Source organism: Coregonus clupeaformis, unplaced genomic scaffold (assembly GCF_020615455.1).
Source record: "Coregonus clupeaformis isolate EN_2021a unplaced genomic scaffold, ASM2061545v1 scaf0348, whole genome shotgun sequence".
Taxonomy (NCBI): domain Eukaryota; kingdom Metazoa; phylum Chordata; class Actinopteri; order Salmoniformes; family Salmonidae; genus Coregonus; species Coregonus clupeaformis.
Window position 1 is genome coordinate 271,000 of NW_025533803.1, and position 24,162 is coordinate 295,161.

General features: G+C 46.9%; 2 protein-coding genes across 2 annotated transcripts; both read right to left on the reverse strand.

Annotated features, from left to right (window-relative positions):
• Nucleotides 1–334: 334 nt before the first annotated feature.
• Nucleotides 335–2,299, reverse strand: LOC123484520. The gene is made up of 6 exons (XM_045214986.1): nucleotides 2,017–2,299; nucleotides 1,792–1,847; nucleotides 1,406–1,478; nucleotides 1,193–1,265; nucleotides 962–1,105; nucleotides 335–889 (listed from the first exon to the last, which is right to left on the reverse strand). Exons 1-6 carry the CDS (start codon nucleotides 2,044–2,046, stop codon nucleotides 345–347), a joined length of 921 nt encoding a protein of 306 aa, XP_045070921.1. The 5' UTR covers nucleotides 2,047–2,299; the 3' UTR covers nucleotides 335–344.
• A 1,879-nt stretch (nucleotides 2,300–4,178) lies between these two features.
• On the reverse strand, nucleotides 4,179–22,347 carry LOC123484525 (formin-like protein 2). Its single transcript, XM_045214991.1, is given in 27 exon segments — nucleotides 4,179–4,476; nucleotides 4,562–4,691; nucleotides 4,939–5,037; nucleotides 5,138–5,239; nucleotides 5,354–5,517; nucleotides 5,688–5,817; nucleotides 6,276–6,356; nucleotides 6,712–6,780; nucleotides 6,911–7,145; nucleotides 11,712–11,914; nucleotides 12,164–12,288; nucleotides 13,633–13,806; nucleotides 13,912–14,067; nucleotides 14,070–14,247; nucleotides 15,827–15,928; nucleotides 16,195–16,344; nucleotides 16,443–16,553; nucleotides 17,166–17,240; nucleotides 17,364–17,457; nucleotides 18,475–18,551; nucleotides 19,184–19,310; nucleotides 19,411–19,560; nucleotides 19,710–19,793; nucleotides 20,064–20,140; nucleotides 20,339–20,419; nucleotides 20,710–20,793; nucleotides 21,516–22,347. Coding segments are annotated over 27 exon segments (3,255 nt in total). The 5' UTR covers nucleotides 21,633–22,347; the 3' UTR covers nucleotides 4,179–4,396.
• Nucleotides 22,348–24,162: the final 1,815 nt, after the last annotated feature.

Sequence of the window (24,162 nt, forward strand, 5' to 3'; positions counted from 1 at the left end):
TGTACAGGCACTGGATCTTTGTGTGTGTGTGGGTGTGTGTATGCCAGCTGGGTGTGTGTTTGTATGTTAAAGCTGGTCTGGGCACTGGTGTCTCTCACGGGACACTCCTCTTCCTCCTCTCCAGCTGTTACCCTCCATGTGGCCCCATGCCTCCTGGCTAAGGCCTCTCCATCCTGGGTAGAATCCAGCTGACCCCCCTGCCCAGGGATGGAGCATCTGGGGCAGACTGGGGTTGACTGTTGGCAAGGGGGTGAGATTGGGGCTCAGGCTGGGGGGTGAGGTTGGGACTGAGGCTGGGGGGTGAGAGTGAGGTTGGGACTGAGGCTGGGGGGTGAGGATGAATTTCAGAGAAGAGTACTGGTGTTCCCTGACGAGGGCGAGAGCAGGAATAAGAGATTGATGTCCACTTTCTCCAGACACAGAGATGTCAGAGGGCAGGGGGCAGACAGGGCTAGCCTCTCCACAGAGAGAGCACCAAGGTGCAGACTACAGGACCTGGATCTCCCCTGGGCAGCCGGACCTCCAACCCCAGAGATGAAGCCTCCTGGTTGGGCTGCGAGGAGAGAGAGGACTGGGCCTGTGGGTGGAGGTGTAGCTACAGCTCCAGGAGCAGCTAACGGAGCTGTGGAGGTAGAGCCCCCCAGGTGGACTGATGCCACCCCAGAGATGGAGCCTCCAGGCTGGGCTAGAGGGAGTGAGGGGCCTGGGGGTAGTGTCGATAGTGTGTTGTTAGGGGGGAGTCTTTGGGGACTCAGGGTGGGGGTGGAGGTGGTCAGGCGACAGTTAAAACGAGCGTCTGACCCCGGTTCTGACGTTCCGGCTGAACTCTGAATATTGTTCCTCATCCCAGGATACGACAGGGATGATAGGATCGTCTTCTGCACGGGAGCTGGAGCAGAGAGAGGTATTCATTTTTGCACACCACGCACACCACACACACACACACACACACAGGTCCCACCTGTTTTTTTAGCGGTCTGAGTGACAGGTCTCTTTGTCTGCTTCCTCCTCTCTGCGTCCACTCTCTCCTTTCCCAGAGTACACAGCGGTCGGGATCTGGCGGCTCGAGTCTTCCCTGTTCCCCTGACGGAGATTGGCTTGGCCTCTATCACACAATGCAAACACTTTAGTCAATAATTTAAACTAGAAATGTAAAGGTTCTGTGGAAACAGAGTAAATAGTTGACTGGTACCTGCTGTCTCTGCCTGGAGAATGCCATTGAGCAGTGTAGCACACCGATCCAGACCCTTGTGAATGATTGTCACCTTAGAGAGAGCATAGATGCAAAACATGGTTACAACTTACCATATAATCACTGTTAGGTGATTATAACTCTTATTAATATATTACACATTATAGGCTTGTTTTTAAAGTCGCTACTGACTGTTTATGGATGTGTTATTACCTGGTTCTCTGAGTCGGTGGAGTAGAGGGAATAGGCCGGCTCAGTAGAAGTTACTAGTGGACGCCCTGCTCCCCTACAGAACAGAGTGACAGTGAATGGATATGATGACACTCTGTAACAGGGTTAGGTTTCAAATCTGATTTGTTTGCCTGTGCCAGCTAGTGACCACTCTACAGAGCTGCCTCCAGGGCAAGATTCATGACAATAAATGCCAATCTGCTCGCTAATAATAACCGAAATGAAAGCTAGACAGTCGGGGAGCCTTAAATTCCAAAAACGGAATTATTTTTTGCAAATTTTGGCGGCGAGGAAATATTTCAGTGCGGCCCTCGTTGAAGACCGAATGCGGTCCCCGGGGCTAAACGAGTTTGACAGCCCTGACTTACCTCTTCTTTGAGCCCTGGCCCCTCCCACCTCCAGTTAGTCTTCCAGAGGATATCACCTGTTAGTCAAAAACAGGAGCTGAATATGAATACGCTCTAAAATGGTGTCCTTTCCCTGAGAGGCTAGGGGAAAAAGCTAGACACTACTGTATGAGGCTAACTACAGTCATTTTCAGGAAGTCTAAGAACCAGTTCACAGGGACATTGTGAATAGGTGAGATGTCTTACCTTGTGTCTAGCAAGCCCTTGCTTTGGCATAGCTGGCTAGCCAACTGCTGTCCAAATCAAAGGAATAAAAACGACGGTAGCTAACAGCTAACAAATTCTTTCCAAGAGTAGCCCTAATCAACTATCTGCAAACTGCACCAACTTTGAGTGCAAAAAATGTCTGAAGCATTCTCTGAAGCACTATCTTGAGCGAAACTAGTTGATGTTGTCAAGTTGAAGCTTTTGTTACATTAACTTTTTTTACTGGCGCTAGCATAAACGGGAACTGGCGGGTTTTGTTTGAAACGGGAAGTAACGTCGGACCAATGAAAACATCGCTTCCATACTTCCAATGAACGTTATTGGCGGATGTAAATTGATTTCGCAATTTCCAGTTTATCGATTGAATGAAGCAAATGTCACTCAAATGTAACCCCCCCCACCCTCCCCTCCCCACACACACCCACACACATTTTGTCGACGACGCTGAATTCGGTGTCACCATGGAGACGAGATGATACAATTTAACGCCAAAGATTATTTGATTACCATTCGCGGTTTTTCAGAAGTTTTTCCCGGTGATATGTGTTAAAGTATATATATATTGTGTTGTTGGATTAATGTAAATCTTACTATGGAAACGAATTTTATGATATAAATATATGTTCAAAGTTACTAGTGAGGGTCTTCCAGTGGCAAACACACAGAGACACACAGTCTGACTGGATACAGTTTATTTACACAACATGTGCAGATTAAGAATTAACATCAACACTGACAAACAGCAGGGGTGGGAGTGGGGGATAAAAGCAACGAGCGGGATTCCCTAGAAAATATATATACACGTAGAAAAGTATTGTGCTGTTGTTTTTGCAGTTACATTTTTTTATGATTTTTTTATGAAATGGAGCGATCCCTCTCGAGTCTTGCCAAAAGTTGGCCAGAAAAGATCATGGGGGATGTAGTAGCCTAGGTGCCAGACTGTTTCTGCATTCAAGAACACTACATCCTTTACCTCACCTTGACAAGACCACAACAAAGGAGTAGTTGGCTATAAAGCAGAAACAGACTGGGACTCAGCCCACTGGATGGTCAGGCAAGGATAAGACAGGGACCTTTATTTGAGGGTAGTATGGGGTATCAACCCCTGTCCTCGAGGGCCACAGTGTCTACTGGTTTTCTTACTTCTCGTTTAATCAGAGACTGATTTCTACCTGGGAAACCAGGTGTGTGTGCACTCTACAGCCAATCATTATCAGTAACACTAAACAATCAATCAAGTGCCAGGGAGAAAGGAAAACCAGCAGGACTGAGGAACTGGAGGGCTTGAGCTTTGGAAAAACCCTGTTGGAGGTTAAAGGTAGTAAATAGTAAACACAGTCAATGTAGTGAACGTAGCGAGCGCTGTACAAGTTTCACTGGCACACAGCAGCAGACAGAGGAGAGGGACCCTTGTAGGTGTGAGCTTTTCGAACACTATTCTCAGTGTTCAATTCTGGCATCTTACAGCTGGATAGGAGTGGGTTAAGAACCCTTTGTGATGCCATTACCAATTAGAATTGGTTGGAATGTTCAACAAGAAGAAACGATTCGAACTTCTCCCCTCCCTTCTCAATATGCTATGACAGCGATCACGCCATTTGCTGACATCATCACACAGCTTTAGAGACACATACTGTACATCACTAATACTAATTGGACAAAAAACAACTGTTTATTTTTGCTGTTCTGTTTTGCTTGTCATGTCTAATATTAACTGATAAACTGGCAATGCTATGTAGCTAGTAAATGACCAGACTGTGTTGCTACTAAATGTCCAGTCACTGTCATCGCATATCAAGTTCCTCCCTCTCACCCTCTCACCCGACCCCCTTCAACAGTCTTCGGGTTTAGAGGACAGAAAGTCAAAGTGCATGGTGGGTTGCAGGTTGATTCCAGGGTTATAGGAGGGTTATTAACAGTAATAATCAGCGAAGAAGCTTCATAACATGTGTAAGTGAAACAGAGGGGATGGGGGTGGGGGGGCAGTGATATCAGACCAGACAGGTGATGTCACAGGTCATCTTGATCTCTCTCTCTCTCTCTCTCTCTCTCTCTCTCTCTCTCCCTCCCCCTCTCCCTCCCTCTCTCTCTCTCCTCCTCCCTCCCCCCCTCTCCCTCCCTCTCTCTCTCTCTCTCTCTCCCTCCCCTCTCTCTCTCTCTCTCTCTCTAACTGCCGCTCTTTTCCCCCATGCTTCTCTCCTCTCATTGTTATTCCCCTTTAGCTCTCCCACCTAGCTTTCCCTCACCCTCTCTCTCCCCTCTACCCTGTATATCTCTCTCGAAGAGTATATTTTTTCCTCTTCATCTCCCTCTCTCTCCCTCTACCCTCTCTCTATCTCTCTCTGAGAGTTTAGTAGTGTTATTCAGTGTGGGCGGGATCACAGAAGAAGCGGGAGCTGCGTTTGGCCGTCCTGGCAGTGAAAGGGACGGTCTTCAGCACTGCAGACAGAAAACAGCCAATCAAAACACAGCACACAGCACTAAACTACTGTGTGTGTGTGTGTGTGTGTGCACGTGTGTGTACCTGTAATGATGTCCTCTATAGCTCCATCTTTGCCCTCGTAGACATGTCTGCTGTCTTTACCACCCTGTCGCCTCCTCAGCTCTGTAATCAGGGACTCCTGCTGCCGCTGCTTTGGACGGTTGGACGGGGACTGTGTGTGTGTGTGTGTGTGAGACAGAGAGAGAGAGAGAGAGAGAGAGAGAGGAGATATGTGTTGGTGAGTCAATGTATGTGTGAGGAGTAGAGAAGGAAAGATGGAGAGAGATAAAGAGAGGGAACGAGAAAACATCAGTCCTTCCATTCCACAGAACAGATACTGTATCTGTGAAGTCAAGGTGATGCTGTCATATCCATGGCGACAGACCGGCAGGCCTGTCTCCATGGTAACGGGGCTGTACCTTAGGCTCCTCCTGCTCCTGTTGCAGCTCCTCCTGCTCCAGCTTCTCCATCAACGCCTGCTCCTGCCTCCTCCTCTGTTCATTCTCCTCCTCCGCCAGCTACGCACACACACACACACACACACATTAAGTTCAGCTTTGAGTAGCATCTTTATGTATACTGTAGCTACACACACACAAACACACAAATTCTGCTCACCCTGTAGGCTTTGATGAATCGTACAAACACAGGAAAGAAGACAGAGGGCGGCATGGTCTTAGAGCTATCCCCAAAGTGCTTCACCGCATCGTCAAATGCATCCTGAGAACCATGACACAACCAGGGTCAGAAAACAGGACCATGAAGGACCATGGTCACCATGGTCATATACCACTTTGTTATGTGATGTATCTGAGATCCCGTGTGTGTTCTTGCCTGTGCGATGCGTCGTCCCTCCTGTAGTTTCTGCAGGCGGGTCTCATGTTTGCTGATGAAGTCTTTGAGGAGTGGGTTGTGGCCATGCATACTGTACTCCCTCCACGACAGCTCCATACCACGCTGACACTCCTTCACGTCACACACCACGTTCTCCAGGGACACTGGCACACACACACACAATATAATAGGTTAGTTCCTTAATATCACACACCACGTTCTCCAGGGACACTGGCACACACACACACAATATAATAGGTTAGTTCCTTAATATCACACACCACGTTCTCCAGAGGAAGAGAACTGTGACACACCAAGACAAACACACACTCACCTGCAGCAGCTTTCTCTACATAGTGCAGCTCGTTGTAGAACAGAGCGACTCCAGGGTATTTCTCTCTCACCACGTTGGCTATGTAATGCAGCAGGGTCTGCTTTCTGTCGGTGGTCTTAGTCTCCAGCAGCTGGGAGGAACACACATATTACCTTCTGGTGTGTATTTGACATGCAAAAGTGTGTATCAAGCGTATTATGTGTGTGTTACGTATCACAAAGATATGTATATTAGGTAGTGTGTGTTAGGAATCAGAAGGTGTGTATTAGGTATTAGAAAGAGTGTGTTGGGTAGTGTGTGTTAGACATTAGAAATAGTGTGTTGGGTAGAGTGTATTAGACATTAGAAATAGTGTGTTGGGTAGAGTGTGTTAGACATTAGAAATAGTGTGTTGGGTAGAGTGTGTTAGGCATTAGAAATAGTGTGTTGGGTAGTGTGTGTTAGACATTAGAAATAGTGTGTTGGGTAGAGTGTGTTAGGCATTAGAAATAGTGTGTTGGGTAGTGTGTGTTAGACATTAGAAAGAGTGTGTTGGGTAGTGTGTGTTAGACATTAGAAATAGTGTGTTGGGTAGAGTGTGTGTTTTACCAGGTCTAAACTCTGCAGCTTGAATCCGTACACCGCTCCTCTCTTACTGCTGTTCATATAGTTCCCCAGAGCCAGGATAATCTGAGAAACACACACATATACAGTTAAAACAGGAGGAGAGAGAGTGAACAAAAAGAGAGAGAGAGACAGAGAGAGAGACAGAGAGAGAGAGACAGAGAGGAGAGAGAGAGAACAAAAAGAGAGAGAGAGACAGAGAGAGACGAGAGAGAGAGAGACAGAGAGGAGAGAGAACAAAAAGAGAGAGAGAGACAGAGGAGAGAGCGATGGAAAGGAGAGAGAGAGAACAAAAAGAGAGAGAGAGGAGAGAGAGACAGAGAGGAGAGCGAGAACAAAAAGAGAGAGAGAACAAAAAGAGAGAGAGAACAAAAAGAGAGAGAGAGAGAGAGAGAGAGACAGAGAGATCACACACACTCACCTCTAGAATCTTCTTGAGTTTCTGGGAGGACTTGATGGACACAGAAGCAGCGATGATTGCGTGGAGTTGCTTTGGACAGAAACCAAACCAACAATCAAGTTATTATAGAATGTTATTATGTTATGTTATGTGTATTATGAGTGGACCTGTAACAGTATGTGTGTGTTCAGACAGAGTATATCACAGTGTGTGTGTGTACCGGTGTGAGCATCTGTATGTTGTCCTGGAAGTTGCCCATGAAGGTGATGATGGACATGCGTTGGGCCAGTCTCTCTATGCGGCTGAACTGCAACATGAAACGGTCCTCATCGCTCAGTGCCTCCACTGGCTTTCTGTCCCTCTCGTACTGCCGTAGCATCTTAATCTCTCCCTCAGTGGGGAGGAAACGCATCAGACACTCCACAAAGTCCACACGCACAGTACGCATGTCAAACCTATAGAGAACACACACAGTTTTTATACCAGTACACACATTATACACTTCAGGTACATCAGGGACTTACACCATACAGAGAGAGAGAGAGAGAGAGAGAGAGAGAGAGAGAGAGAGAGAGAGAGAGAGAGAGAGAGAGAGAGAGAGAGAGAGAGAGAGAGAGAGAGAGAGAGAGAGAGAGAGAGAGAGAGAGAGAGAGAGAGAGAGAGAGAGAGAGAGAGAGAGAGAGAGAGAGAGAGAGAGAGAGAGAGAAGAGAGAGAGAGAGAGAGAGAGAGAGAGAGAGAGAGAGAGAGAGAGAGAAATAGTGTCTAAACTCTGGTGTCCAAAAACCCAGCGCGCCCTAGACCTTCTGTCTGACTGGCCACATAATAATACACACAGGCACAAACGACCCCCCCGGACCTACACATAGAGGACCCCCGCCGAGAGGACCTACATCCAGACCACAGCACCATCAGCTACATCTACACCCCCACCACCACCAATTAACACCCCACCAAGTCAACCATGCCCACACTCCATTTAGGCCCCCTCAGATCAGACCTATGCCCCTCCTACCTACCACATGCCCCCCACTCCTGCAAAGAGGGCCTCAACATGAAAGTCACACATACGCCCAGGCTGTGAGCAGGCAAACAGGCCCAACCCCCACTCTTACACTAGCCCAAGCCAGTGGCATGTACCAGATGCTCAGCAGGCTCTGCTCACACTTACTGGCCTGTGGCCAAACTACACGACCAACAACATTAGACACTTTATGGAACACAAAGCCTTCACTATTTCATCCTGGAATATCCAAGGCCTGAGGTCATCTGCCTTTGGCCTAAAGAGCAGGAACCTGGACTTCACCAAAGAAATCGGAAATACAGACATTGTCATCCTACAAGAAACATGGTATAGAGGAGACGGACCCACTGGTTGCCCTCTAGGTTACAGAGAGCTGGTAGTCCCATCCACCAAACTACCAGGTGTGAAACAGGGAAGGGACTCAAGGGGTATGGTAATTTGGTATAGAGCAGACCTAACTCACTCTATTAAATTAATCAAAACAGGAACATTTTACATTTGGATAGAAATTCAAAAGGAAATTATCTCAACAGAGAAAAATGTCCTCCTGTGTGCTACCTATATCCCCCCACTAGAATCCCCATACTTTAATGAAGACAGCTTCTCCATCCTGGAGGGGGAAATCAATAATTTCCAGACCCAGGGACATGTACTAGTCTGTGGCGACCTAAATGCCAGAACTGGACAAGAACCTGACACTCTCAGCACACAGGGGGACAAACACCTACCTGGAGGTGACAGCATTCCATCCCCCATATGCCCCCCTAGGCAAAACTACGACACCATAACCAACAAAAACAGGTCACAACTCCTGCAGCTCTGTCGCACACTGGGTATGTACATAGTCAATGGTAGTCTTCGAGTGGACTCCTATGGTAGGTACACCTATAGCTAATCTCTTGGCAGTAGTACTGTAGACTACTTTATCACTGACCTCAACCCAGAGTCTCTCAGAGCGTTCACAGTCAGCCCACTGACACCCCTATCAGACCATAGCAAAATCACAGTCTACTTGAACAGAGCAATACTCAATCATGAGGCATCAAAGCCAAAGGAACTGAATAATATTAAGAAATGCTGGAAGGAAAGTAGTGTCGAAACCTACCAAAAAACAATTAGGCAACAACAAATTCAATCCCTTTTAGACAACTTCCTGGACAAAACATTCCACTGTAATAGTGAAGGTGTAAACTTGGCAGTACAAAACCTAAACAGTATATTTGACCTCTCTGTTTCCTATCAAATCTAAAAAATCTCTAACAGAAAACTGAAGAAAAAGTAACAACAGTGACAAATGGTTAGATGAAGAATGCAAAAACCTAAGAAAGAAATTGAGAAAACCTATCCAACCAAAAAACATAGAGACCCAGAAAACCTGAGCCTATGCCTTCACTATGGTGAATCACTAAAACAATACAGAAATATACTATGGAAAAAGAAGGAACAGCATGTCAAAAATCAGCTCAATGTAATTGAAGAATCCATAGACTCTAACCACTTCTGGGAAAATTGGAAAACACTAAACAAAAACAACACGAAGAGCTATCTATCCAAAACTGAGGTGTATGGGTAAACCACTTCTCCAATCTTTTTGGCCCTATAACAAAGAACAAACAGCAAAAAATATACATGATCAAATGCAAATCTTAGAATCAACTATTAAAGACTACCAGAACCCACTGGATTCTCCAATTACATTGAATGAACTACAGGACAAAATACAAACCCTCCATCCCAAAAAAATGCCTGTGGTGTTGATGGTATCCTCAATGAAATGATAAAATATACAGACCACAAATTCCAATTGGCTATACTTAAACTCTTTAACATCATCCTTAGCTCTGGCATCTTCCCCAATATTTGGAACCAAGGACTGATCACCCCAATCCACAAAAGTGGAGACAAATTTGACCCCAATAACTACCGTGGGATATGCGTCAACAGCAACCTTGGGAAAATCCTCTGCATTATCATTAACAGCAGACTAGTTCATTTCCTCCGTGAAAACAATGTACTGAGCAAATGTCAAATTGGCTTTTTACCAAATTACCGTACAACAGACCACGTATTCACCCTACACACCCTAATTGACAAACAAACAAAACAAAACAAAGGCAAAGTCTTCTCATGCTTTGTTGATTTCAAAATTTAAATTTGGCATGAGGATCTGCTATACAAATTGATGGAAAGTGGGGTTGGGGGAAAAACATACGACATTATAAAATCCATGTACACAAACAACAAGTGTGCGGTTAAAATTGGCAAAAAACACACACATTTCTTTCCACAGGGCCGTAGGGTGAGACAGGGATGCAATTTAAGCCCCACCCTCTTCAACATATATATCAACGAATTGGCGAGGGCACTAGAACAGTCTGCAGCACCCGGCCTCACCCTACTAGAATCTGAAGTCAAATGTCTACTGTTTGCTGATGATCTGGTGCTTCTGTCACCAACCAAGGAGGGCCTACAGCAGCACCTAGATCTTCTGCACAGATTCTGTTAGACCTGGGCCCTGACAGTAAATCTCAGTAAGACAAAATAATGGTGTTCCAAAAAAGGCCCAGTTGCCAGGACCACAAATACCAATTCCATCTAGACACCGTTGCCTCTAGAGCACACAAAAAACTATACATACCTCGGCCTAAACATCAGCGCCACAGGTAACTTCCACAAAGCTGTGAACAATCTGAGAGACAAGGCAAGAAGGGCCTTCTATGCCATCAAAAGGAACATAAAATTTGACATACCAATTAGGATCTGGCTAAAAATACTTGAATCAGTTATAGAACCCATTGCCCCTTATGGTTGTGAGGTCTGGGGTCCGCTCACCAACCAAGAGTTCACAAAATGGGACAAACACCAAATTGAGACTCTTCATGCAGAATTCTGCAAAAATATCCTCTGTGTACAACGAAAAACACCAAATAATGCATGCAGAGCAGAATTAGGCCGATACCCACTAATGATCAAAATCCAGAAAAGAGCCGTTAAATTCTATAACCACTTAAAAGGAAGCGATTCCCAAACCTTCCATAACAAAGCCATCACCTACAAAGAGATGAACTTGGAGAAGAGCCCCCTAAGTAAGCTGGTCCTGGGGTTCTGTTCACAAACACAAACAGACCCCACAGAGCCCCAGGACAACAACAACAACAACACAATTAACCCAACCAAATCATGAGAAAACAAAAAGAGAATTACTTGACACATTGGAAAGAATTAACAAAAAAACAGCAAACTAGAATGCTATTTGGCTCTAAACAGAGAGTACACAGTGGCAGAATACCTGACCACTGTGACTGACCCAAACTTGAGGAAAGCTTTGACTATGGACTCAGTGAGCGTAGCCTTGCTATTGAGAAAGGCTGCTGTAGGCAGACCTGGCTCTCAAGAGAAGACAGGCTATGTGCACACTGCCCACAAAATGAGGTGGAAACTGAGCTGCACATCCTAACCTCCGGCCAAATGTATGACCATATTAGAGACACATGTTTCCCTCAGATTACACAGATCCACAAAGAATTCTAAAACAAACCCAATTTTGATAAACTCCTTTATCTACTGGGTGAAAAACCACAGTGTGCCACCACAGAAGCAAGATTTGTGACCTGTTGCCACAAGAAAAGGGCAACCAGTGAACAACAAACACCATTGTAAATACAACCCATATTTATGTTTATTTATTTTCCCATTTGTACTTTAACTATTTGCACATTGTTACAACACTGTATATAGACATAATGACATTTGAAATGGCTTTATTCTTTTGGAACTTCTGAGTGTAATGTTTACTGTTAATATTTATTGTTTATTTCACTTTTGTTTACTATCTACTTCACTTGCTTTGGCAATGTTAACATACGTTTCCCATGCCAATAAAGCCCTTAAATTGAAATTGAATTGAGAGAGAGATGGGGGGGAGACAGAGAGCTATAATAATTAGTAATAGTAATATATAGTGTAACGGTTAAAGGTCAGAGGTTAGGGGTGACTTACGTCTGGATGGCCCTACAGATGAGTTCGGGCCCCTGGCCAGCCTTGCGGAGGGTGATGGCCAGATTCTTGGCTCTATTAGCCTCCAGCAGAGACACCCTGTTGGGGCCCTTCTGAGGGGCCTTGTGCCTGCTCAGAGTCACATCCACTGCTGGCCCCTGGGCCTTGGTCTTAAACATCTCCTCAAACTCCTCCACATTCAGCTCCTGGAGAGGACAGGGAATCACACACATACTGTATGTTACACACATTGTACTGAGGAAGATGTGTGTGTGTGTCTCTGTGTGTCTCTGGTGTGTGTGTGTGTGTGTGTGTGTGTGTGTGTGTCTCTGTGTGTGTGTGTGTGTGTGTGTGTGTGTGTGTCTCTGTGTGTGTGTGTGTGTGTGTGTGTCTCGGTGTGTGTGTGTGTGTGTGTGTGTGTGTGTGTGTGTGTGTGTGTGTGTGTGTGTGTGTACCTGGAGGATCCTCTCGTCGTCTATGTCGTTGAAGACAGTTCCATTGATCTGACTTGGTTTCAGAGCCACCCAGTTAAACACTGGCATACGGAACTTAGTCTGAATAGGCTTCTTAATCTTCACAGCTAGAGAGAGACAGAGAAGGAGGAGGGAAAGGAAGGAGGAGACAGAGAAGAAGGAGGGAAAGGAAGGAGGAGAGAAAGGAAGGAGGAGACAGAGAAGGAGGAGGGAAAGGAAGGAGGAGACAGAGGAGGAGGAGGGAAAGGAAGGAGGAGAGAAAGAAGGAGGAGGGAAAGGAAGGAGGAGACAGAGAAGGAGGAGAGAGAAGGAGGAGGGAAAGGAAGGAAGAGAGAGAGAAGTATCAGCAGCAGTAGAGAGATGTGAACACAGCATTCATCTAACAAAATGACACACAACACAACATGATCACACCACAAGACATCACCTCACCACATAACCACACGACACAGAATAACACAGGTATGAGACAGGTACTAAGGAGGTGTACCATTATGAGAGATGTATGGCACAGAGACAGGCGTGAGACAGGTACTGAGGAGGTGTACCGTTATGAGAGATGTATGGCACAGATGTAATGTACTACAGAGACAGGCGTGAGACAGGTACTAAGGAGAGGTGCGAGACAGGTACTAAGGAGAGAGGCGTGAGACAGGCACTGAGGAGAGAGGCGTGAGACAGGTACCGAGGAGAGGTGTGAGACGGGTACTAAGGAGAGGTGTGAGACAGGTACTAACGAGAGGTGTGAGACAGGTACTGAGGAGAGAGGTGTGAGACAGGCACTGAGGAGAGAGGCGTGAGACAGGTACCGAGGAGAGGTGTGAGACGGGTACTAAGGAGAGGTGTGAGACAGGTACTAACGAGAGGTGTGAGACAGGTACTGAGGAGAGAGGTGTGAGACAGGTACTGAGGAGAGAGGCGTGAGACAGGTATGAGACATGCGTGAGACAGGTACTGAGGAGAGGTGTGAGACAGTTACTGAGGAGAGGTGTTAGACATGTACTAAGGTGAGAGAAGTGAGACTGGTACTGAGGAGAGGTGTGAGATAGGTACTGAGGAGAGTTGTGAGACAGGTACTGAAGAGAGGTGTTAGACAGGTACTAAGGTGTGAGACTGGTACTGAGGAGGGGTGTGAGACAGGTACTAAGCGTGTGATCAGAGGGAACCTACAGAACAGCTTGAGTGAGCCCTCTGAGAGCAGAACAGAGGAGAATATTGAATTAGAACAAGAGAGAACATTAGAATCAGAGACAGAGAACCAGAGAGAGGGAGAGAACCCAGGCAGTAGAGAAGAGTGGTAGTTCAGAATACTACAATCAGAATCAACTACAGTGAGAAAGGGAGGCAGATCACTACAGTGTTAACACCAGGAGATCCTTATATAACTATAGAAGTACACTTCTCAAATCTCTCTTTGATACATGCGGCACACAGCACCAACACAGCCTTACCTGCCAGGCCGGAGTTAAAGATGACAGTGGGTGATCCACCACAGCCGGGGAGTGGAGGGGCGCATGGAGGAGGAGGGGGAGGCAGAGGGCCGGAGGACTCCATGGAACGTAAGGGGGGAGGAGGGGGAGGAGGAGGAGTAGGAGGGGGAGGGGCGGGGTAGGGCCCGTTTGAAACTACAGAGGAAGAAGAGAGAAGACAGGAGAGAGAAGGCTGATTAGAACTATTACATCAATTACATTAACAACCGAGCGATATGATAGGTCAGAACTAACACTCACTGTCCCCTGGCATCCCTGGCATTGGTGGAGGTGGTGGGGGAGGGGGAGGGGCTGGCATCATCCCTAGTCCCACCCCTGGTAAGCCATAGCCCACTGTCTCTGGGCTGGTGGAGAGGGTCATGCCGAGGGTCAGAGAAGGGGAGGAAAAATCCCCCACCCTCCGTCCCCCTCGCCCCTCGCGGGGTGTAAGGTGCCCCCTCCCTGTACCACCAAGGTGCCCCCTCCACCCTCCTGAGCCTGGCGCTCCAGTCGACTCTGCCTGCGGATGGTCTGGTCCTTCTCACGCACGATCCTCCGCAGGGTGTGCACCTGGTTGTTAGTGCTAGTGTACACATCCTGGAATAGGAGAGAGTTAGCCTAGCTTGAGCATATACAGGTCATTCGGAAAGTATTCAGACCCCTTCCCTTTTTCCACATTTTGTTACGTTACAGCCTTATTCTAAAATTGATTAAATAAATACAAATCCTCATCAATCTACACACAATACCCCATAATGACAATGCGAAAAAGGCTATTAGAAATGTTTGCAAATGTATTAAAACTTAAAACCTTATTTACATAAGTATTCAGACCCTTTGCTCTACAACTTGATTGGAGTCCACCTGTGGTAAATTCAATTGATTGGACATGATTTGGAAAGGCACACACCTGTCTATATAAGGTCCCACAGTTGACAGTGCATGTCAGAGCAAAAACCAAGCCATGAGGTCAAAGGAATTGTCTGTATAGCTCCGAGACAGGATTGTGTCGAGGCACAGATCTGGAGAAGGGTACCAAAAAATGTCTGCAGAATTGAAGGTCCCCAAGAACACAGTGGCCTCCGTCATTCTTAAATGGAAGAAGTTTGGAACCACCAAGACTCGTCCTAGAGCTGGCTGCCCCGCCAAACTGAGCAATCGGGGGAGAAGGGCCTTGGTCAGGGAGGTGACCAAGAACCAGATGGTCACTCTGACAGAGCTCCAGAGTTCCTCTGTGGATATGGGAGAACCTTCCAGAAGGACAACCATCTCTGCAGCACTCCACCAATCAGGCCTTTATGGTAGAGTGGCCAGACGGAAGCCACTCCTCAGTAAAAGGCACATGACAGCCCACTTGGAGTTTGCCAAAAGGCACCTAAAGACACTCAGACCATGAGAAACAAGTTTCTCTGGTCTGATGAAACCAAGATTGAACTCTTTGGCCTGAATGGCAAGCGTCATGTCTGGAGGAAACCTGGCACCATCCCTACGGTGAAGCATGGTGGTGGCAGCATCATGCTGTGGGGATGTTTTTCAGCGGCAGGGACTGGGAGACTAGTCAGGATCAAGGCAAAGATGAACGGAGCAAAGTACAGAGAGATCCTTGATGAAAACCTGCTCCAGAGCGCTCAGGACCTCAGACTGGGGCAAAGGTTCACCTTCCAACAGGTCAACGACCCTAAGCACACATCCAAGTGGCTTCGGGACAAGTCTCTGAATGTCCTTCAGTGGCCCAGCCAGAGCCCGGACTTGAACCCGATCCAACATCTCTGGAGAGACCTGGAAATAGCTGTGCAGCGACGCTCCCCATCCAACCTGACAGAGCTTGAGAGGATCTGCAGAGAAGAATGGGAGAAACTCCCCAAATACAGGTGTGCCAAGCTTGTAGCGTCATACTCAAGAAGACTCAAGGCTGTAACCGCTGCCAAAGGTGTTTCGACAAAGTACTGAGTAAAGGGTCTGAATACTTATGGAAATGTTATATTTCAGTTTTTTATGTTTAATACATTTAAAATGTCTAAAAACCTGTTTTTGCTTTGTCATTATGGGGTATTGTGTGTAGATTGATGAGGAAAAAACTATTAAATCAATTTTAGAATAAGGCTGTAACGTAACAAAATGGCTGAGTGTTCAATGCCCCGTTGCTAGCGATAGCCTAGCCTAGCATCTCCCTCACCCGTATGGTGTCCAGCTCCTTGTGGGTTTGCATCAGCTGTTTCTCCAGCTCCACTATCTTGGCCATGGCCTCGTTCTCTGTGTCCAGGAGCCTCTCCGTCATCTGCAAGGAAACATAAACGTCTACTCAGCAGTCTGTATGTGTGTGTACGTGTGTGTGTATGTACGTGTGCCTGCACGTGTGTGCGTGTGTCAGAGGAGGCTGGTGATGGCAGGACGGCTCATAATAATGGCTGGAACGGAATTATATGGTATCAAACACATGATTTAATTCTGTTCCAGCCATTACCATGAGCCTGTCCTCTGATTTAAAGTGCCACCAGCCACCACTGTATGTGTCAGAGTCGGTCCGACTGTGTGTGTCCTTACGTGGGTCATATTCTCCTCCAGCTCCTCTACCCTCTCCAGCGCGGCGGTCTTGGTCTCTGCGTCCTCCAGCAGCGTCCCCACGTCAAACACATTGTCCAGGTAAGCCTGGATTTGGACCTGCAGCCGATCACTCTCTGTGTGCTTCAACCTCTGGAAGGGGGAGAGGAGAATGTGTTCATTCAGTGTGTGTGTGTGTGTCTGTGTGTGTGTGTGTCTGTGTGTCTGTGTGTGTCTGTGTGTGTTCTCACCTCTAGGTAATCGTCCAGATTGAGTTTGGTAAAGTCATACTGAAGATGCACTCTGAAGTTCATGTCCTCAACAGAATGTACCACAATGTTTATAAACTGCATACAGGCCACCTGCACAGACAGAGGACAACACACACTTCTGAATACTCTCACACACATCTAAGATACACACATATCTGACATTGCAGCCACCACAATCAAGGCTAAGCATCAGCAGGCATCATCCACGCCTGTGTGGGAGTGTGTGAGAGTGTGAGAGTGTATGAGAGTGTGAGTGTGTGAGAGTGTGAGTGTGAGTGTTTGAGTGTGTGTGAGAGTGTGAGTGTGTGAGTGTGTGAGACTGTGAGACTGTGAGAGTGTGAGTCTGTGAGACTGTGAGAGTGAAGTGTGAGAGTGTGAGAGAGTGAGAGAGTGAGTGTGAGAGAGTGAGAGCGAGAGTGAGAGTGTGAGAGTGTGAGCGTGAGAGAGAGTGTGAGTGTGAGAGAGTGTGAGAGTAAGAGAGTGAGAGTGAGAGAGTGTGAAAGAGTGAGAGCGAGAGTGTGAGAGTGAGAGTAAGAGAGTGTGAGTGTGAGAGAGTGAGAGAGTAAGAGAGAGTGTGAGCGTGAGAGAGTGAGAGAGTAAGAGAGAGTGTGAGCGTGAGAGAGTGAGAGAGTAAGAGAGAGTGTGAGCGTGAGAGAGTAGAGAGAGAGAGTGAGAGAGAGAGTGAGAGGGTGAGAGTCATACCATAAAGTCAATGTTGTCATCCTCGTTCTTAAAATGCTCCATCAGCTTCTCAAACCTCAGGGTCTCAGAGCACACCTGACATAACGAGGGGGAGATTGGAAAAGGCTGAGAAACACCATCAGCAATCAATCCAGTGTAGCCAGACACACTTACACTTACACACACACACACACGCATACCCACAGACACACAACTTACTGTTTTAAAGTTGTCGAAAGCAGACAGGATTATCTCATGACCTCCTCTGACCAAACACACAGCTGCCAACAGCTCCAATACCAGAGCCTTAGTCCTGGAGAGAGAGAGAGAGAGAGAGAGAGAGAGAGAGAGAGAGAGAGAGAGAGAGAGAGAGAGAGAGAGAGAGAGAGAGAGAGAGAGAGAGAGAGAGAGAGAGAGAGAGACAGACAGAGAGCGAGAGAGAGAGAGAGAGAGAGACAGACAGACAGAGAGCGAGAGAGAGAGAGAGAGAGAGTGAGAGAGAGAGAGAGAGACAGAGAGAGACAGAGAGAGAGAGAGAGAGAGAGACAGAGAGCGAGAGAGAGAGAGAGAGAGAGAGAGAGAGCAAGATTTGTGACCCGTTGCCACAAGAAAAGGGCAACCAGTGAAGAACAAACACCATTGTAAATCCAACCTATATTTATGTTGATTTATTTTCCCATTTGTACTTTAACTATTTGCACATTGTTACAACACTGTATATATATATATACATAACATGACGTTTGAAATGTCTTTATTCTTTTGGAACTTTTGTGAGTGTAATGTTTACTGTTAATATTTATTGTTTATTTCACTTTTGTTTACTATCTACTTCACTTACTTTGGCAATGTTAACATAAGTTTCCCATGCCAATAAAGCCCTTAAATTGAAATTGAATTGAAATTGAATTGAGAGAGATAGAGACAGAGAGAGAGAGAGAGAGAGAGAGAGAGAGAGAGAGAGAGAGAGAGACAGAGAGAGAGCGAGAGAGAGAGAGAGAGAGAGAGAGTATTTAGATGGACTTCAGAGGTTCTATCTAGTTACCCTTCTCTGTTACAAGGGAGTCCTGGCCAAAATACAAGGTCTGGTTCCCTCTAAAGCAGTGGTTCCCAACCTTTTTCGGTTACTGTACCACCAACTGAATGTTGCTCTGCCCAGAGTACCTATGAATTTTACCAGTAGGCCTTTAGTCTCATGAGTCTTCTCAAGTACCCCCGTGGATAGACCAAGTACCCCAAGGGGTCCTAGTACCCTGGTTGGGAACCACTGCTCTGAAGGTTTCTTCCTTCCTAGGGCAGACACAGAGAGAGGTGTGTACTGTCTACTGACCTTGGGTTTCTGTTGTTGAGGCTCAGAGCGATCTCATTCACAGCATGAGGATGGGACATTACCATGTTAAAGCCATACTACAGACAGAGAGAAAAAATGCAAATAATGACGCTGATGAACAAATACTCAAGAGGACGAGGGGAAGAAGAGGTGGTACTAGGAAGAGAGAAAGAGAAGGAAAGAGAGGGATAGGAGGGGTTAAAAGAGAGAGAGAGGAGGGGTTAAAAGAGAGAGATAGGAGGGGTTAAAAGAGAGAGATCGGAGGGGTTAAAAGAGAGAGATAGGAGGGGTTAAAAGAGAGAGATAGGAGGGGTTAAAAGAGAGAGATAGGAGGGGTTAAAAGAGAGAGATAGGAGGGGTTAAAAGAGAGAGATAGGAGGGGTTAAAAGAGAGAGATAGGAGGGGTTAAAAGAGAGAGATAGGAGGGGTTAAAAGAGAGAGATAGGAGGGGTTAAAAGAGAGAGATAGGAGGGGTTAAAAGCGAGAGATAGGAGGGGTTAAAAGAGAGAGATAGGAGGGGTTAAAAGAGAGAGATCGGAGGGGTTAAAAGAGAGAGATAGGAGGGGTTAAAAGAGAGAGATAGGAGGGGTTAAAAGAGAGAGATAGGAGGAGTTAAAAGCGAGAGATAGGAGGAGTTAAAAGCGAGAGGGAGCGATGGGTGAGAAGGAGTCAGAGCAGCAAGGTGAGAGGAGACAGAGGAGTAGTTCACCTGGTAGTTCATGATGGCTCTGAGACACATCACACACACGTGCACGTCGTCCTTCTTACACACCAGTCGGGAGTTCTTCAGTGTCTTCCTACTGGGCAGTGTGTTAGACCTGGACACCAACGCTGAACTAACACGCAGTCAACATACAGTAAACACAGAATGAACACAGGAAGTTGGTGTGTGTGTGTGTTATCTGATGGATTGGCATAAATGTGTGTGTGTGTTACCCGATAGAGTGGCGTGCGGAGCGCGGTATGTTGTTGCCACTGGAGGGGGAGGGCAGGTTGCTGTCTCCATGGAGATCTTCTATAGAACGACTCCAGGGGGAATCTACAGCTCTCTCCTCAGTACTGGCCTCAGATACCTCCCCATCAAACCTACACACACACACAGTCACGCACACACACAGACACACGCATGCGCACACACACATACACGTGTGACTCAACAGAACACACGCATAGGGAAAAAGTGATATGCACACACACACACACAGTCACTCACACACACAGTCACACACACTCACGTGACTGCGTATTGAGCGAAGGAGAGGTACTCTACTAGGACATCCAGACCCTGATTCTCCTCATTGAGAAACTCCCTCACCCACCTGGAGACAGAGGAACAGTATATTACCATTTATTATCATGTTATTATAATATATTGTCATAGAAATAATTAACTGTTAAATATCTAGCTATACAAACAATCAGCAGAACTGCTAGCCAATCAACAATCACTAAAACCACTAGCCAGCTAAACCCTGTCTCGGAGTCAGAATGGTTTGGAACTGAGTGAACGTCAGCGTGACTCTGATTCGGTTCAGATTCATTTTGATCCAGGACTCTTTGCAAGTGATTGGCTGCGGCCTGTGACTCACCCGATGTGATTGGTCCGTAGTGAGATCTCCAGCTCTCTGAGCACCTGAGTCGACTCCTGGACTCTCCGACGGAATTTCTGACAACAGTAGGGTTACGGTTATTCTGGAATTCCCCTCAAAATAATTTCCTGTCTGCTGGTTTGGGAAATTCTGGAATTCTAAATTGTATCTACCCTACTGTGTCAGGTTGAGGGACAAATGTTACAGGGTGTGTTACCATCTTGTTTCTATGATATTACTAGTTCTGCTACCATGGTGACGTGGTTGTCACTCACCTTGCGTGTGACGGCTGGGTCAAGGAATCCTCTCAGCTTCTGGATGTAGGTGTGAGGAGGGTTCTTCACCTGGAACCGCTCCTACAACACACACAAGTACAAACACACATACATACATGCACACACCCACGCACACACCCACAAGCAATGGTTACACGCTTGCCTTTCACACTGGCCAAGGACTGGACTGGTATATCAGCCATGTGACGCTGGCCACACACATCCTTCCAATGGGCTTAGGGGAGCTTTGTCCATATATCTTACACCTATCCAGTTCCTTCAGGTCTACTAACATAGAAGAGGGACAGTGCTAGGGGTCATTATCAGACCAGGCTGTTCTTTGGCCAATCAGGGTTGACCTTCTGTCTCACCTGATCACATATCAGCTCCCACTTCTTCTCGTTGTCGTAGCAACGCAGCAGACGCACCTTGTCAGGAGGCAGGTTCATCGAGTTCTGAGAGACGGAGAGAGAGACAGCAAGAGAGAGACAGAGAGAGAGATGAAGAGAGAGATGGAGAGAGAGAGAGAGAGAGAGAGAGAGAGAGAGAGAGAGAGAGAGAGAGAGAGAGAGAGAGAGAGAGAGAGAGAGAGAGAGAGAGAGAGAGAGAGAGAGATAGATAGATAGATAGAGGGGGGAGGGAAATTAAACTAATAAAGGACGCACACGGCTTCTCCAGAAGATCTCTGTCTACTGAAGACAAACATTCCCTCTTCAGCAGAGAGATGAGCATGCGTGAGCAGTGAATTAAACATGAGTATGTGTGCATATGAAAGACTCTTACTGACAACCACACACTCAGTGAATTAAATATGGCAGTGTATCGGGGGAGAGGCAATGCGTTGCATAGGCAGAGACAGAGATGGTATTCACAACAAGACGAATCTATTCTAACTAGTCAGCCATAATGGGTTAGCGTACACACTCCAACACACACACACACTCAACGCTCGTACATACACACACATGTAATGTATGAGATGTGTATGTGAGCATGTGTGAGTTTCATGTGTGTGTGTGTGTGCACATTCTGTGTGTATGCATGTGTGTGTGTACATGTGCACATGTGTATGTGTGTGTGTGCGTGCATGCATGCATGCATGTCTGTAGGCCTTTTGAGAGTGTGTGTGTGTGAATGTGTGTGTGTGTGTGTGTGAGTGTGTGTGTGTGTTACCTACCAGTGCAATGGAGAACCTCTCTTCCAGCTCAGCAGGATCAGGCATGGGCAGCTTGACAGGAGCAGCCCTGGCCCGGATCACCGCTAGCTGGGACTCCATACTCTCTGTGTTCCCCATGGCTCACACACACACACCTGTACTGTCAATTACACACACCCTTACACCAGCAACTCACACACCCCTCGCCATCAAATCAGACAAACACATCTCTCACAGTCGTCACCACACGCACATACACGAGCACACCCGCTCACACCCCTAAACGTCAAATCACACATACACACAAACACACACAGACAATAGTCTCTCTGCAGGCAGTCAGATACAGGCAACGCCTCCTGTGATTCGGGAATACTATTCGGGTTTTTTCTCCCAGTGAGACACAGTCTGAACGACCGACAGACAGACTCACGCACGGCGAAACGAGATCAGAGAGATGCGGTAAACCGATGGCGCGTGTCTACCGGGGGGCCGTGTCTATCCTCCAGCGTTCATCTTTTGTCCTCCTTTCTTCTCATCGCCGACGACCGCACGGTGCACGCACCATTTACCGAATCCAGCTGAGACCGAAGTCCCACTGTCCGTCTCGCGCTAAGTCTGCATCCCTTCCCGGTTTACTGTGTATCCTCGGTAACGGGTATGATGATGCTGATAAACGAACCGGGCGTCCCTGGTGTGTGTATGTGTGAGCGAGAAGGCTACTTAATCCGCCCCCTCCTCCACAGGCGACAAAAGCGAGAGTTCAGCCTCCACGCACGCTTTCTCCCCCCCGCAACGACCCCCACTTTCTAGCCGACACACAATGAGCCTTCTGCCGCTTCGCTCTCCTCGCCTCCCGCCCCCTGCAGCGCACAGCCCACATCCGTGAGCGAGACGCGAGGGAGGGGGACTTGGATAACGTCTGCCCCTAGACACTGATCTAGAGTCCGTTTTACGCGTAACCCAGTAATGGTTGAGGTTAGGATTTGGGGAGGATAAACTGATCCTAGCTTATTTTGGGCAATCTCTACACAGAGCAGAGGGATGGGAGGCTTTGTTTTGTTTTGGTGCATCCTGGTAGTTGGAGTCTTAATCGTTTAACGACGAGCTATCTATCTCACAGATGCTCTTTGTCCAGACTTCTGACCCCCCTTTATTAGGTCCATTTCTATGAATAGGCCTGGCCTATTGACCTATAATGGTCCTGCTGACTTCTCACCATATTCTACCTTTCTGGCTTTTGCTGTTATTTTGTACAGGCAATCTAAGCCTAGGCCTACTAAAATTGCCACTAAACATGTTTAGCCTTCTTTAATCCTGGCTTTCAGAGATAAATTAAATTAGTGGTTTTATTTATAATTAGGCCTAAACGACGTTAGTGGCTTTGGTATTGAGTTATTTTGGGGCCAGATGCATGGCTATGGCCCAGATATGCTTATAGTAAGACCTTATAGTAATACCTACTAGACCCACAATTATAAAAACAGTTTTATTCATAATAAAATTGAAAATACATAGATCCAATATATACAAAAATATAGGCCTTCATTTTAATTATAAACATTAGTGGTCAGTAGGCTACAAATCACCAACGTCTCGGACCTATAGCCCTTATAGTCAGGGGTTTGCAAATGAAAAAGTCAGCATAAACATGTATTCAGGGCCTGTGGTATCATATCATCCTGAATCCATGCATCGCTAAGCCGCCTTTGTCCCCGTTTCTGACTGATATCTGAACAGATGGGGGCATTCACCATCACGGTGTGCGCATGACCTCTAGTGGACAACACGTGTATTACATCTACCTGTGACGATTCGGTCAGTGAGAAGTAGATTATTGTGTAGCACTGGAAGTGCAATACCATGCATGAGCCACAGGGTGACAGTGTACTGCCATAAATGTCCACCCTGTTAGCTGGGTGAGTATTTGGAAAGAGCGAAATTATGATGAAAGTCTCATGAAGGCTGCGTCGGCCATAAAGCCATCCAGTAGGAGGCGGTGTCGTGATGCAGCGCTCTGCTCTGTGGAGGGAGGGAGGGTTGGCTCTGGTTGGCTCTCACAGCTCACACACCTCTCTCTGCATCCCAAATCTCCACTTTTCTCCCAGAAGTGGGCACCTCTCCCTACACATTTAAAAGCATTCGATTGGCTCTCACAGCGAACACACCTCTCTCAATCAGTCCCAAATCTCCACCTTTTTCTCCAAAGTGTGCAGTCCTCCCCACAAGTTCAAAGCATTGGATTGGTGTAAGCATGGGCTAAACTAGAGGGAGTTTCCACCATATCTCTTATACCAGTCCTTTTAATTCCACCAAGGGAAGTGAACAAATGAACACCTGGGGCAGAAGGGTAGAACCAGTTGAACAGAAATGAGGGAGAGGGGAGGAAGAAGGAGGATGAGGAGGGAGGAGGAGGAGGAGGAGGAGGGAGGGAGGGAGAATGGATGGATGGATGGGGTAATGAGCAGACAGAGATGGAGAGGAAGAGAGAGAGTGGAGTGTGAAGGGAGGGAGGGAAGAGAGAGAGGTTGAAGGAGAAGGGAGAGAGAAGCAGTTATGTTACCAGCAGACTCTTATTTCCTTTCCTCTCATCCACCATTTCCTCCTCTCCCCTCCCCTCATCTCCCCTATCCTTCTCTCCCCTCTCCTCCTCTCCCTTTTCCTCCTC